This window comes from Chaetodon auriga, chromosome 6 (genome assembly GCF_051107435.1).
Source record: "Chaetodon auriga isolate fChaAug3 chromosome 6, fChaAug3.hap1, whole genome shotgun sequence".
NCBI classification, from domain to species: domain Eukaryota; kingdom Metazoa; phylum Chordata; class Actinopteri; order Chaetodontiformes; family Chaetodontidae; genus Chaetodon; species Chaetodon auriga.
The window spans coordinates 23,333,901-23,349,093 of NC_135079.1; the positions used below are offsets into that span (position 1 = coordinate 23,333,901).

General features: G+C 42.3%; 1 protein-coding gene across 1 annotated transcript; it reads right to left on the bottom strand.

Moving 5' to 3' along the window:
• Positions 1–967: 967 nt before the first annotated feature.
• On the bottom strand, positions 968–11,689 carry uba2 (ubiquitin-like modifier activating enzyme 2). The gene is made up of 17 exons (XM_076733715.1): positions 11,467–11,689; positions 10,196–10,279; positions 9,950–10,020; positions 9,729–9,793; positions 9,530–9,630; positions 9,260–9,381; positions 8,920–8,987; positions 8,232–8,353; positions 7,264–7,363; positions 5,226–5,377; positions 4,871–4,964; positions 4,536–4,648; positions 3,777–3,932; positions 3,398–3,494; positions 2,704–2,809; positions 2,434–2,573; positions 968–2,325 (listed from the first exon to the last, which is right to left on the bottom strand). Exons 1-17 carry the CDS (start codon positions 11,605–11,607, stop codon positions 2,114–2,116), a joined length of 1,944 nt encoding a protein of 647 aa, XP_076589830.1. The 5' UTR covers positions 11,608–11,689; the 3' UTR covers positions 968–2,113.
• Between the last annotated feature and the right edge of the window lie 3,504 nt (positions 11,690–15,193).

Consider the following 15,193-nt stretch of genomic DNA (forward strand, 5'->3'; position numbering starts at 1 on the left):
TGAAGGACAGAACGTATAGACAGATGGGTGGGCTATTTATAATATGAGTTATATTTGTTTCTTTATGTATTTCACAATCGTGGTCATCATCGTGATACCTTAAAGTAAATTATAATCATAACAAATATAATTAGGGTGATGTAATGATGCTACAAATGAAGTATAACCAGGTTAACCCATTCAATCCCTCATCATGAGCACTGTCACACCGCATATTGACATCCCCACCTACCGTTCAATGACAGAGTTGTCTTTATTTTATCCATATTCATTATGTTCTCGCAGTATTTCCCATGCTTTTCCAAGTATTGCACTTCTTTTGCTTTCCTCTAAATCACTGTCAAAGCAGTGAAATAAGTACTCAGATCCTCCACCTAAGTGTACAACTACTGTAGTATCTCTGCTTTTAATGCAGTAAATTCAGATCTGTGAAATATAGTATATATTCCCCACAGGGAACACTGAAGTATCTCCTGATTAAACTACATTTTCTTAAGCTTATTTATAGTAAAGTCTGTGTGTGTGTGTGTGGTGGGTGGAAGTGTTGCATCACGGTTACTCTTCCGCAGAATGTCACAATCTGTACAGAGCTGACCACATAACTGTCAGACTTTAATCCCTGAACAGAACAAAAAATATTTACCAGAAAACCAAGAAAACACAGTCATGAGCTGCTGATGTCACTCTGAGGCTGCAGGCTTGGTGCAGTACAGGCTCAAACGTTTCACAGCTTTTTCTGAACCTTCTGATAAGGAGTTCAGTACTATTGTGTGTTGATGTCTCAGATCTTGCTGAACTCTGCTCAAACAGGCCCTTAACATAATCAAACCAAGTCTAAAACATCTGTTTGGGTTATACAGTCTTTAGAATAATGGGATGGCTCTGTCATCTATTCAAAACGTGCAGAAATGATTGTATTTCAGGGCACTTTGTACCAACATGAAGGACAAACAAGATAACACAAGAAGCCTCTGCATTGCTTGAGTTTATTGTCTACACCAAAATTGGTCCAAAGGGCTCTCATAGGCTTTCAACAAAGTCAGATCACAATGAAAAATACAAAAAGATGGACACCGACACAGGAGTGAGACTGGAGAGGGCAGCAGGAGCTCAGCTGCTGCACTCTGTGCCCGTGGCTCTTATGTTAACTCAGCACAGGACTCCATGGCTTCGGATGAAGCTCAGCAGTATGAAAAAGAATGATGGTGGTTCTGGTGAAACCTCTACTCCATCTCCACCTCTGCCTGAAACCACCTCAACAGACTGTGACCTCTTTGCTCAAACGCAACCAAGTCATGTGAATAAAAAGCAACTGTACCATGTTCACATTAAACTACTAGCCTGGAGCTAAGACGCTCGAGCTGAGCCAGAGCCTTTAGGATACAGTTCAGTCCGCCAGGCAGCGTGCTGCACGGCTGGGTCACAAACTTTTTCTATTCTCCAAAAGCCGGACGCCTCACTGTGGCGGTGTCATGGAGGGCAGGTTAACGTACTTGCAGCCAAAACATGTTGGTTCTAGAAAAGAGGTAGCAAACTAAGACCCCATGGCACAACGTGGCCAAACTCCGTCAGCGCCTCTGTGCTTTCCCAACCCCATCAGATAACAGCGCCTACAGACAGCCCACAGGCTGCAGACTCCTGCCTCCACCCATTACTGTCCCTTCACAACGACCGAGATCAATATTCCAACCCCAGAAAATGTTTTGGTTTTTTTTTTAAATCTGTTGAAACCTGACCACAAAGCACAAAAACACCCTGACTTGTGTAGCATGAGAAATACAGTACGTTTATAAAAAATACAAAAAAAGCACTTTGTTTTGACCATCAAGAGAAGCATTTCATAGAGACAAGAAATGAATAAAAATAACAAAAGCAGTTGTACGTATTTCTCAAAACGCTTTAAAATGTAGAATCTATTTACAGCATCGTGTCAGAGAGCGGGGGGAGTATGAAAGCACAAACACAGTCGGAGGGAGGAAGTGACGACAGACGAACCAGGGCAGTAAATTGTTCTTCATAAAAGAGGTGTTTTATTTAAGCCTACTGTCAGTCTCGAGTCAAAATGACAAGCGTTTAAAGAGTTCTCAGTCCTTCAAGAGACCGGGAGGACGGGTTAGTCCAGAGCGATGATGTCGTCATCGTCATCAGTTTGGGCAGGTGCTGCAATTGATTGGTCCGTCCGTGGGCGCTTGGTGGAGGTCTCGCCGGTTTCTGCGTCCGAGTGCTTCCTCTTGGTGCCGCTGGTCACTGCTGCTGCGGAGCTAGACGACGCCCCTTCCTCCTCGTCCGAGTCGACGATCATGATGTCGTCGTCGTCTGCTGGCGCTGGTGGTGTTCCCAGACGAAAGAAAAGCAGATACGGATTCGTTTTCGTGAATGGATAAAAGGATGTGATGTGAACTACGACAAAAAGAAGTTTTCTCTCCTGCTGACCTTTAAAAGAGGTGGATGGCTGGGCGGAGTCCTTGTTGCCGTTGGCGATGCTGTTAACTTCCTCCTTAGTCTGAGGGGGCGGAGCTTTGTCTGGGGCCTCACCTACTACCTCAAACTCCACGTCCCGCTCTAGTTCCTCGCTGTCAATGAAGAAACACACAGACACACACATCCTTTTAAAAACTTAAAACATACCCCCGCAATGAATCAAACATAGGAGCATTCAACTGTGTATTTCATTCATACACACACACACACAGAAGGACTTACGTGTGCAGGACATTGACGAGGAGTGTGTAGTCTTGGAGGAAGTCATCGGCTTGGAGACGGCTGCCGTTACGGATCCCAAAATCAGAAAGAAATTTGTTGTTGTTGGCTGTGGAGGAGCAGACAGGATGAGAGTTACACACACACACACCTAATGACAAGTATGTGTTTGTGCTACACACGTAGGGAAACTCAATTCTTTTATTACTATTCTGCTAACACACACTCTTCAAATGTGAATGTTTTTAAGACTGTATACCACAAAACACTTCTAAATTTTGTAATAATTTCTGGACATATAGGCCACTTTTGTTTAATGAAGTTTACTCTCGTCCTCATTCTAAAATACATACAGTGTTCTCATTGTTTCATCAATCAAAATCCCATCTGAACGCTGCATGTTATTGTCTCTGCTGTGTGTCCATGTCATCCATTCTGTAAGTGCTGTGGCTTAATGTTCACTGATGCTGTCTCCAGAGATGCTCTTTTAGTCTCCAGCCTGGCCCGAATGTGTTTCAGCTCAGGACGAACTGACAGGTGTTACCACAGCACCATCTTCTGAACAATCACCATATTACAACTCACCAAACCACCATCAGTCACTACTTATTGCATTACTTCCACCCCTTTCTATGCACGTCAATGCTTTCATGATGATGCGTTACTGTAACCCCCCCACCCCACCCCACCCCCTTACCTTCCGTTTCTCCTTCCTCTGAGGAGATAAGGATGGTCCCTTTTCCATCCTCTATCTGAACATCTGGAGCCACCATACCAAACCTCTCCTTCAGGATCTGATAATAAGCACACCAGAACAGCCAATCAACAAGCAGTAAATGAGGCTACAATAAACATCTCATCCCCATATTATACTACAATCCACAGCGGCATTTACAATCCAACAGCAAATAACCCTCCTCCCACCATGTGTTGTGCTTTATGGTTTAAGAAATACAGGCTTTTATGAGACTCTTAAAGGCAGAGTTACACTTCTGCATGAAGCTACACCGTTAGCATTTATACTTGTGCGCCGTAGCAGCGAGCTACAAAGACAAGTAACAAGCTTATTGTATTACCCTTTCCTGCAGAGAGAGGACCATGGTTTTGTGAACGTTGAGTCTGACTGTGACTTCAGGTTTGCTGACGCAGACGTAGCAGTTAGCACTGGGCGGATCCAGGATGCATGGGACCAGCAGCTTCTTCCGGAGGTTGGGACACTTGTTCAGGAAGATCTGGAGACGAGGCAACCAAATGTCAAGATGAAGGAAGGAAAAACGGCAGAGTGATGCTGTTTTGGGTCAAAGTGTGAAAGCAACATTACTAACAGGACACATTCAGATGTTTGCTTTATACACATGTTAAACTGAGAATGGCAAACTATACCAAAACTTTCCTTTTTATAATTCTGAAACAATGTGAGAGCAAACTACGTCAGCAAACAACATGGCAGCTATCGGTGCTTAATATTGGGATTCTTTACCCTGTATTAGGTGTAACTCGGTCTCAATATGAAGGGATTCTTTGCACAGCCAGTATGAACAAGAGGAACTAATTCAGTAAGATAAACTTGTTTCAGTATTCATATATAATATTCATATGGACACCTGACTATTGTTTTGAGGCAGACTTAGAAAACCTGTGATCTTTTCCTTTAAATGAAAATGATCAATACTCATGTTACCATGTTTCGAGCTTCACTTTTTGACACTTTGTCAAAATGGAAAAGTAAAACTAAAGCAGTTTGGAAACACGTTTTAATCATGAGCAAACGTCTCGGTCCTGACAGGAGCCTGGACTCATTTACCCAGTCACAGACACGTGGTCATTGAACTAACCGTGCGACAGGATTCCAGTTCCCCAGACAGGATCTTCAACCCCTCCAGCACAATGAGGCCAGCGATGACGGCGTTGGTCGTAGCAATGGCTGGGATGATGTTACCTGCCATGGCTGAAACACACAGAACAACAAATGAGCTGTACGTAGCTGCTATTGATTAGAAAGTGCTTTACACAAACAACTACAGATGATAATAAAGTAAAACAGCATTTTAACTTTGGGATGGTTTGTATTCACTTCGGGACAGTTAAAATTGTTTTTTGGGACAGTGGTGAAATAAAGTCGGCCTGAAGAAAACAGCAAACTTCTACATGATAGAGACAAGCGACTCACACTTCACATCAAAGCGACTCTTCATGTTCATGCTGAAGATGTGCATACGTAGGTTGGCTGCTGCGGTAACAAAGTCCATGGCTGGAGGGTCGTCCTGACAACAACAACAAGAAGACACTAAACTCCAGAGCCATTAAGAAAACAGTGCATGTATGTATGTGTCTCTAACATGTCACTATGGTGTGAATTCTCAAGCAAGAAACCTGGAATGGCCAACAAACCCTTTGAAACTGTTTGAGTTTTTACTAATAAAGACCTTTATGTATGCATCTCAGTGTTTTCAGACAAATAGTTTATCAATCAATACATGTATATTTTACTGTAAGTGTGCAAACATTCCCTCCGTCCGTGTTACCTTGTCCCACACTAGCTCCGCTCCCTCTCCCTTTTCCTGCAGCTGTAAGCGAAGAGTGTCCACACTATGCTGGAACAGCTGGCAGTGGCCCCAAACACCCAGAACCTGCTGGTCCTTCAAACCTGAACCTGGAGAATCCTCCTGAGGGCATGCTGGGACATACAAACAACAATGGATGAACATAAAGACAAACAAATAAACACCTAAAACAGCCAAGAGACATGCAGGGAGGCTGTACATGCACACAATAACATGACAAGCCTTGACAGTTACAGGGTTTCCCCGCGGTAAAGGGGGGAGTTGAGGTAACGCAACACAGCTCTGATACCACTAAATGTGAACAGTGAAATAAGGCTGATACCTGAAACAGGAACACAAGGGTGAAACTGAACTCCAAACCACAAAGATTCAGGTGCACAGAGCTGGGTTCAGACAGACTTTCAGACCTTTTATCACAGCGGGGCTCAGGCTCACTGAGCCAGGCTGAAGGGAGAACCTGTGATTGAGCACTTTAAAGTAAGAAGTCCTCTGGTAGTTCCAAACATTTCTGTTATTTCCCCCCAAGGCAAATCTCAAAATTTATGTCAAATATGTGAACAGGGGTTTTGCAATTAGGTTAAAAAACAGACAAACAAGACCTGAATAGTGCCACACGCTCTTCTGCTCTATTTAAGACCAGGTAGCTTGAACACTACACTGAATATGCTAAAGAGAGACCCCACAGAATTCTTTTCTGTTTGGTGGAAAATTTGCTATGAAGACGGTCAAGGCATGACAAAAATCCAAATCTTTGATGTCACTGATTTATCGCGCCTTACTCAGTAGAAAAAGTTGATTTTCTTTTACAAATGAGTCATTCAACAAGCTGAATATCAGATTAATCAAAGCACACAATACTGAAACTAAAATTCTTTTGAAACCAGTGGTACCAAGTAGGAACACCCTGATCACTTTCTGTGGCAGTGGATACCAAACATCTAGGAGCCCTATAGGCTGATACACAGCTGATTGTGTTGTTTTGCTACAACAGCTGTTACAGCAGTATTACAGATCACTTTGGCTGTTTTGTAGTGTACTGGGATCTCGACCAGGTGGCAGCATAACCTGCAGGCAGCCGCCACAAAACAGGTGTTGGCACACCTTCAATGTATGTCTGCTTTTACTACAGACAGGCTCAGATTGTACAGAAACTCAACTGCAACAAATAAAACTAAGCAAAAGCTTCTTGGTTCATCTTTCACTGTTTCAACAAGTACCGCTAACTCTGGCTTGAATCTGGGTGGGTAGAATATTCGCTGACAGACCTGAGGAGTGCACCTATGACGTGCATGCACATTCACATACATCAGTCAACTGAAGTGGTGGAGGGTCGTTCCAGTGTGCTCCAGCACCACGATACCAACCATACTGTTGGTTTCTTATACAGTCAACAGGTATCCTACTGTAACAACTGAAAAATGCAGCGTAATCTCTCCCCTCTGCAGGAAGCTGCTCACCACAGTGTGGGAGTTTAGTTGTAGTGAAGTTATGAGCAAAACAGAATACGAACGGAGCACCTCCAAACTAAACAGAACACGCACGGGAAGAGTCACTGATTCACTAGTCACTAATTAATCTCCTCTCCCCCTCAATGGATTTGTGCTTAGCTCAGTAAGCAGTTTCAAGTAGTGTAAAGATAATTATAACATTCCTCTGTGGACATTAATTGGTTAAGCGCCAGTTTTCACAGGGCAGCAGACGATAAACAGGAGTAAATCCCTCCAGTGTTAGTGTACAGTTCACTGCAGTAAGCACCTGCAAACACACCATGGTCTTCTCCACTCCATCATAGCAAAGTTATTAAGCTCATTTGTGAACTGATTCAGGAAATATAATGATTCTTTGGTGATTTCTCCCACTGCATGTCATACTTCCTGTTTTTACCAAGTTTCTTGTCTTGCTGCTGTGAGTTTCAGATTTGGGTTTATTGCTCATCATTAAAATGAGAGACTTGAACAATTTTGACAGAGCAGTGAGGAGAGCATTTAAGCAGACATACCACTGCTCTCTAGCTGCTGCCAGTCCAGAGGTGTGGGAGCTTTCCTCTTCTTCCACAGCTTGTCCATAGTCAGCAGGTACATGATGTCGTCTTTGAAAAGCTGTGGAGGAGAGCCAATCAGAAGCAAGCTTGTTACTGTAGGTCTGTGGTGATTAAATAATAACACTGTGCTGCTTAACAATCACACAAACCGCTGTTCTTCTCCGTCCTCTATCAATGACAAAAAAATCCTCATTTTAAAGTGCAATAATTTGAATAGGTCAAACAAAAAGTAAGCACCTTTAGTTACTATTCGATATAGAAACACAGTTTATACCAAAACCAGTAACAATCCATGAAAACAAAACAGAACAAATATCTGGATTGTGACCATGACAGACAGTCGTCACCTGTCGCAGGTGTCAGTGGCTACAGTCAACGGGGCTGTGCATAAATGTTCAGTTCAGCTGGTCAGTCTGCACACAGCACAGCAATCAAGTCAATAACACTGTGCATCTGTTTGAAGCTCATATGAAGTCGTGTGTTCTACTACACGTTTCAAACAGGGACAGGAGCGACTAAAGACTGGGAAAGATGTGGAATATTCCAGAAACACCTGTTTGGAACATTCCACATGTCAGGTTGATCGGTAACAGGTGATAGTATCATGATTGGGTATGAAAGGAGCATCCTGGAAAGGCTCAGTCGTTCACAAGCGAGGATGGAGAGAGGTTCACCACTTTGTGAACACATGACTGGATGAAGGATTTTACTACATGAGCTCAGGAACACTGGAAAAAGTGTCAGTGAACACAGTTTGTCTGCAAATGCCTGCGTTCCATTACGTTTTACACAGCGTCTCAGTTTTTCTGGAATCAGGGTTGTAACCAAACATTTTGTAGTCCCACACATTTGTAATAACTTAGAGAAGTCTTCATCTGAATTTCTGACACAGCCCTCAGAGTGTGATTAGTCTGACTGCCTGGTACCTTGTTGAAGAGTTTGACGGGGTCGTATCCTGTGGAGCGGGCCCACTCCTTAGTGGAGACTCGCTTGATGTCCCCGTCCTTTTCTGAGGCTGTGGCACGAGCCGCCGTCTCTTCGGGATTCCCTGTTAACAGAACACACACATTTCACAGTGTACGGTGCTTCTGTATGTCTACATGTATCACTAACCTTTCTGTTGTGCCAACAAATAAACTAGCACTTAACTGCTGACACAAATGAGTGAATGCCAGAGAAATATAACTCATTAGATATTGTGAAGCAAATGTAATGCCACGAGGGCTGCAACAAGTAAGGGATTAAATTCAATGAGAAAAATGGCCTCAAATCTCATCACCAATTGAATCCTTTATTTCTTCAAAACAGAAAGTTGAGGAATACCTGATCAGATGTATTAGTTGCATTGTCTTTTATTCTCAGTGCATAGCTGCATCCCCAAAGTCCACTGATTTGATGTTTTTCTTTCTTTTTATATAAACTGGAGTGGTCTTGTCTGTACTTGCCAAGTTGTTTGAAAGAGCAGTGTACAATAAAAAAAGGAATGAGTTTTGTTTTTTTGAATAAAATGACGGAAATAATAATATTTAGCCATTCTAAACTTAGGTTTAATAATCAATTCATCAAGCAATGGACTGATTCATCACTTATCAAAAATGCCACACTGTCACTCACATGCAGCCTCTGGGTCTGCTGTGTCGGGGGACACCTCTTGATCTGCGTCCTCTTCTCCAAACAGCTGACTGCAGTGACACAAACAATGCACGATAACCATCAGAACATAGAATCCTGGCCTCTGTTGAATCTGAAACATCATATTGGTGTTTTCTTGTGTTTTAGCACCTTTGGAACATAATAACAAACCTTCTACATTACTACTGATTGTTTTCAAATATGTGCACAGCCAGGCTGGTGAGGGCTTGCTGTGCTTTGCTCCTATGATTCAACTGTAGGCAACCTGAATGATTTACAGCCATTGATGATGCCTGTACGATGTAATGGAAATAAGCCTCACTTGAAGAGATACTTGGCCCAGACGATGCAGTGAATGGGCTCAGACGGTGTGTTTCTGATGGTGCATCCTGGGAAAGTCTTCTGGGTGGGCTTAGGTTGACACTCATAGCACTCTGTCATTCCCTGGAGGACAAGAGGGGAAAGATGAGTGACAAAGATAGAAACACAGTGAAAGGTGGGATAGTTGCTGCCCTTCAATCTTTCACTGGATAGGAAATCTATGTGACAGATATTGTTAAGAAGCCACATAACAAAGACGTGCATGTGCTACCTTCTTGATGACTGTGACTTGTCCCAGGTATCCAGCCGTGCCACTCTCTATCAAAGGGATGTCTGCTGCTAAACACATCCTGTTCACATGGTTACGGGCCGCTACGGAGAAAGAAAGTGTTTTATTTTCCTCATCACTTGTAAGTGTTGGCATTTAGAAGTAATAAAGATGTCTGAGTCGTGAGGTCACAGGAGAATACCTCTGTTATCCAGAGCGTTCATCACCAGAACAAACTTTTTGAAGAACTCCACGTTGTAATCAGGGCTGTTCCAAACCAAAAAGCACAACTGTCAACCACATATGAGTCACATTTTCCTTAGCAGACCTGACTGACAAAGTCTGTGTCTCAGTGTGAGGAAACTATTTGATTAACTCGTTTATTAAAGGAGAAAAAGGAAAAAGAAAGAGAGAGAAGCTCACTTCATGATGCTGTCATGGTAGGCAGTGATATTAGCAGTGGGACAAAACTGCAAGGCACTCTCCTTGGCCACCTGCAAAAGCAACAGCAACAAAGCAACTCAACGAGTCAGAAATGTACAAACGGCCGTGGAGAAAATATGTGGAGCGCACCTATTTCAGGTCGTTAACCTTAACGCAGAGTCAGCTCAGACACAATTACAACCCTACAGCTAGCAGTGCCAGACGTGAATCCCGATGTGGACGTACCTGTGCTTTAGACTTGCCGACATGCTTCTTCTGGAAGAGGAACTGACGGTTCAGGTTGCTGACATCAATTGTGTCCAAGTCAATCTGTCAAAATCAAAAGGATTGTGATGTTAGCCATGTAAGCATGCACAGCGTGTATGACAGCTAACTGCAATCTACCTGTCATACAAGCACTGCCGCCGCTTAGGGCAAAGCAATTACATTTAAATACCACAAGGTCAGTTAGGAACAAATCCACTGGATAACAATTAGGTTATTCTCCATCCTGCAAGAAAGTCTTTGGCCATCTTCTAGTTGTTGTTTATTTTTTTTTACTTTTCAATCCCTCACTCAGTTGTACTTGCAAAAGCTCCAGCATTCATATTTTACTGTCACACAATTCTTTAAAGATGAATCATATAGTTCAAGTCTAGGGAAGCCTCGTGGCTTGTTTTGTTAACCCCCTTTACAAAGTGAAGGTCACAAGTGTGAGCACAACAGATCACAACAGTCAACATTATCAATAATTTGAAATAATCTCATAATTTTCAACTATGAAGCTCAACTGCTTCCTAACTACCTCCCACCTCTTCTCAAATTTAACTACAGTACAGTACAGTCACATAACAACCTTAGATATTCCATGTGTACATGCTAATTTTGGTAACTAGTTTCAGGTATTATGCACATTTTTACTAGATTAACTGTCCCCAGCTCCGTCTTTCAGTCCCCTTATAGAGTTTAAAGTCTTACTATGTGATGTTTATGACTCCTGTTACTGTTATTAAATCCATCTGTCGTTTGATTGTTAGTCGTCTTGCTGGGAATGGATGATGGTGAATTTTAATCAATTATTCAATGTACTAGCACCCTTCAAGGACTTCTAGAGGCTCGAGTGCTCGAATGCTTTTCTTGTATCCACTTACAGTCACAAAACCTTCTCTCCAGTCGACAGTCAAGCCAGCAAGACGTTAGATTACAAAGAAGTTGTCTAGCTAACTTAGCAGTGTCAATGGCGCCAAATGCTCCGGCTACATTGCTGCGGTAATGCCTGATTTTTACTGCTCGTGCCCGGGTCTACCCCCTTCACTGTGTGCTCGGGGACAGAGGAGCTATCAACAAACCACCACGAACACATATATGTTTTACTGAATGCCACGTCTTAGGAATTAGCCCGAGCCCGTACACCTCCAGGCGCAGTCTGTGCAACACAAAGACCTAGCTAGCATGATAGCCAGCTAACTTAGCTAACAGACACACACATACACACACAAACAAACAGTGTGACGGACCACTTCGATGTTTTTGAAGCCGGTGAGGACGAGGTTTTTCAGCAACTCGCAGCCGATCCCTCCTGCTCCCACCACCAGCACCTTGCAGGTGGAAAGGGAGTCAGCCAGCTCTTTTCGGAGGGAACCCACCAATTGGACCATGTTGATCGGCTAGAAACAGAACCAGAGCCTGCAGCACTAGGAGGCTAGCGGCTAGCTTCTTCTTCTGTAGAACCGAAGTCCCACCCACTTCCGGATCACTTCTTCCTCTGTAAAACTCTAACTCATCAATGTGTTGTCTTAGCGCCCCCTTGTTGACAGTTGGTAATTCAACTTCACATTGCCTGTGAATCGTGGGTTTGAACCTACCTTGGTAGAGTTTCCGTCATAGTTTCCATCTAATTAACATAGATCTAATATACATAATATATTTTAATTAGGACCGTTTTCCTTCGTTTTCCCTTTAAGATTTCATTCACAGTTTTTTCTTGTCTTAGCATTTTTGTGAGATTTTGTCTCTTTCTTTACATACAATTAAAAGTGAAAATATGCTGTGTAGTCTATTTCTTGGCAGCGGTCACCTTGTCCTGTTTCCATGCCCAATGTAATTTCTTATAGTTTCTTTTAGTGTCAAGAATATCACAGCAATCTTACACTTACATTAGCATTCAACATTCAGTCATTTTCTTCCAATCTATAATTTGGTTTCTCATCTGCACAATGTCACTTCTAATCCATTCCTTCTATACAAAGTCAAAGTCAAAGTCACTTTTATTTGTCAATTTCTTCACATGTACTTAACATACAAAGGAATTGAAATTGCGTTTCACACTTTCCCGGCATAGACAAGACAACAGTAGATGCAGAAGCACGACAGGACAACAAGACAACAGGACAAACAAAAAAAAAAAGAATCTAAACCCTAGGTAATATTAAATAAATAAGTTGTAATTAAATAAATAAGTTGTAAAGTTGTATACTCGCCATGCTTTGCAATTGAACCAACCTATTTATTTCCTTTCAGACCCTCAAGAAGACACATAAATCTATATGACAGACCTTGTTATTTTTGTGGAGTGCCTATTCAACAGCTTGAATAAAATATCTCTGATGACTGGAATAAAATCTCAGTCAGAGGATATTAAGACATTTTCTGTTTCTCCAAACCAATGCGGTATACCCAGCAAGTAAACCCCTGGACAATTTAATGTATGCTTAGATGCAATTGAAATTTGTCTGGTGTTCTGGGTCCTTGGATCTTGGATTTATTGGGTGTAGCTATTTGGGGTAGTGTTGGGTAGGATTCTACATGTCCCTAACTATAGGCCCAGTGGGTACTAATTAATGGTTTCTAACATCTAGTGGCATCTCTCCCACTGTGATTTGGCTTTCATTATTGTATGTTTGTAGAAAATTTCCAGATACCATTCCATTTTTATTCATATGTTGCATCCACACCAACTTTAAAATCAGAGAAGACAGCCTAGAATTGAAAGATCCTCATCTTCTCCAACTCTCCTGATTCCCACGCCACAATCTGCCCCTCGGTTCCCCTTGGCCCCCGCCTCCAGCCCCTGCTCACTTCTCCCAGGCTCTGTATTGCCCTCCCATTCCCCAGGCCTGCTATCCTCTATCTGTCTATCAGATGTTGTAGGACTTCTGCACTACATATACCAGTTCACTTAATTTGTTCTTTGTCAGATCGTTATGATGTGCTGCCATGTGCTGTGTCGTGGTTCCCTGTTTCTGCCTGCCTGACCTGTGAGTTTGACCTTTTGCCTGTTTATTGGACATTGGATTCCTGTCTGCTCCTTACTGGATTTTTGTTTGCTTGTGTTGGACTGCTCACTGGATTTGACTCCTACCTGCTTTACCTTTCCATACGCCTCCATTATGGCTCAGATGAATGATTCAACTGCATCAAGGTCTGACTTAGCATTTGGGTCCTTCCCCCACATTTCTGGTACCCTGCTTGCATCAGCCATGATGTCCCTTAACTGGCACATTTAATGATTATGTTAAGTTGACCTTTATTGGTCACTATAGGGATTTTTTTTAATCTGCATTTAATCCATAAGTACTGGGAGCAGTGGACAGCCACTGAGCAGTGCACAGGAACCAACTCCAGCTCTTATGGCAGTGCCTTGTCAAGGGCACTGGCAGGAGAATTAACCTAACATACATGTTTTTAAAAGGGGAAACCAGAGCCATGGAGGAAACCCACAGAAAACATACAAAATCCAAATCGAAAGGCCCTGCTCCAGCTAGGAATCAGACCCACAGCCTTCTTTCTGCAAGGCAGCAGTGATAACATTGAGCCAGTGTTGACATTTTAATGATTTTATTCTAACATATATTAGATTACATATAGTTATGAAAGAAAACGACACCTTTGTATATGCAAAGTGCCATGAGGACCTGGTTAAATAGGAAACTGTTCTCTCACATTATCATGTTAATGGTGGCGTGGGAGAAAGACGTATGAGGCATTGACCATGTGCCCTACTTACAGTGGCCAAACATAGGTTGATGCTCTATGGTAACCTCCCGTTTACAGTCGTGTGTACGTGTGGCTGCATGCACCACTGGAGCACAGTAGGAAAACAGAGTGTATCACAGTCAGGATGTTGTTGTTGTCACACTCAGCTTAAGTGGTAGCTAATAAATACTGTTGAGTCTGACTGGCTGTGCATTGGCTGTCTCCAGCCTCATGAAACAAACAAGACTTCCAAAAAGTTATGAAATGTGCTAATTAAGGGATTACGATAGGAGAATCAGTTGACCTGCTGTGCTAATGAAGCCTGTAGCGTTGTTGCTACTCTGTGTCCATGGTAACACCAAGCTTAGATGACGTTATAGCATGCTGCCTTCCTGGATGGTCTTAAATTTCGGATTTAAAATCATATATATATATAAAAAATCCGCCATCAATACAACAAAGCGTATTTTATGTTAGTAAGGAGTACCATGGCAGATTAATTGGTATATTTAGGGATTACAGAGAGTAAAAGGCTTGGCAACAATTCATGGTTGTAATGCACAGAAACATCAATCATACGCATTTTTATTTTAATTCAGACTATGTAGAGTAAAATAAAGTATGTACGTTCGTTCGTTTGTGTGTGTGTGTGTGTGTGTGTGTGTGTGTGTGTGTGTGTGTGTGTGACAAACTGCCAAAAGAAACTGTGTTATTCTATGTAATAATTATGTGATACCTTAACCTATGCTAATGTTACAAATTATTATTTCCACACAGGTCTTAAAGTGTGTAGTTTACGCGGAACCTGAATGCCGCGCCAGCTGAACCGGAAAGTTCTCGCTGACCGGAGACTCACAGCTGGACTCTGTTAGAAATGTGAAGTGAAGTGGAAGCTTTGCCTTTGCAGTAAATTATATAATGAAAATGTTTTATTACACAATTAAGCAACGGTTTTCATGAATCTAAACGCGACGATAAGCACTCATCCTTAATTTAATCAGCCGCGTTGCTCCAGCTGGACATACCGATTTACGAAAAAAGTAGTAAAACAGCATTTAGTTTTCTAGAAACATGCTATTTTTTTAGCCTCAGAAAATACTGCCCTTGTCAATGCTCTTTGTCAATCATTGACTTTGTGTTGTGTAAATAAATACGTGTAATTTGGAATAATCAATAGGGCAATGGGTGACCTATACACGTTTTATGTGTCCCTGTGTCTCGCATCCCTATGTTCACGTGAGTGTTCGCGCGTGGGCCGAAGACAGTGAT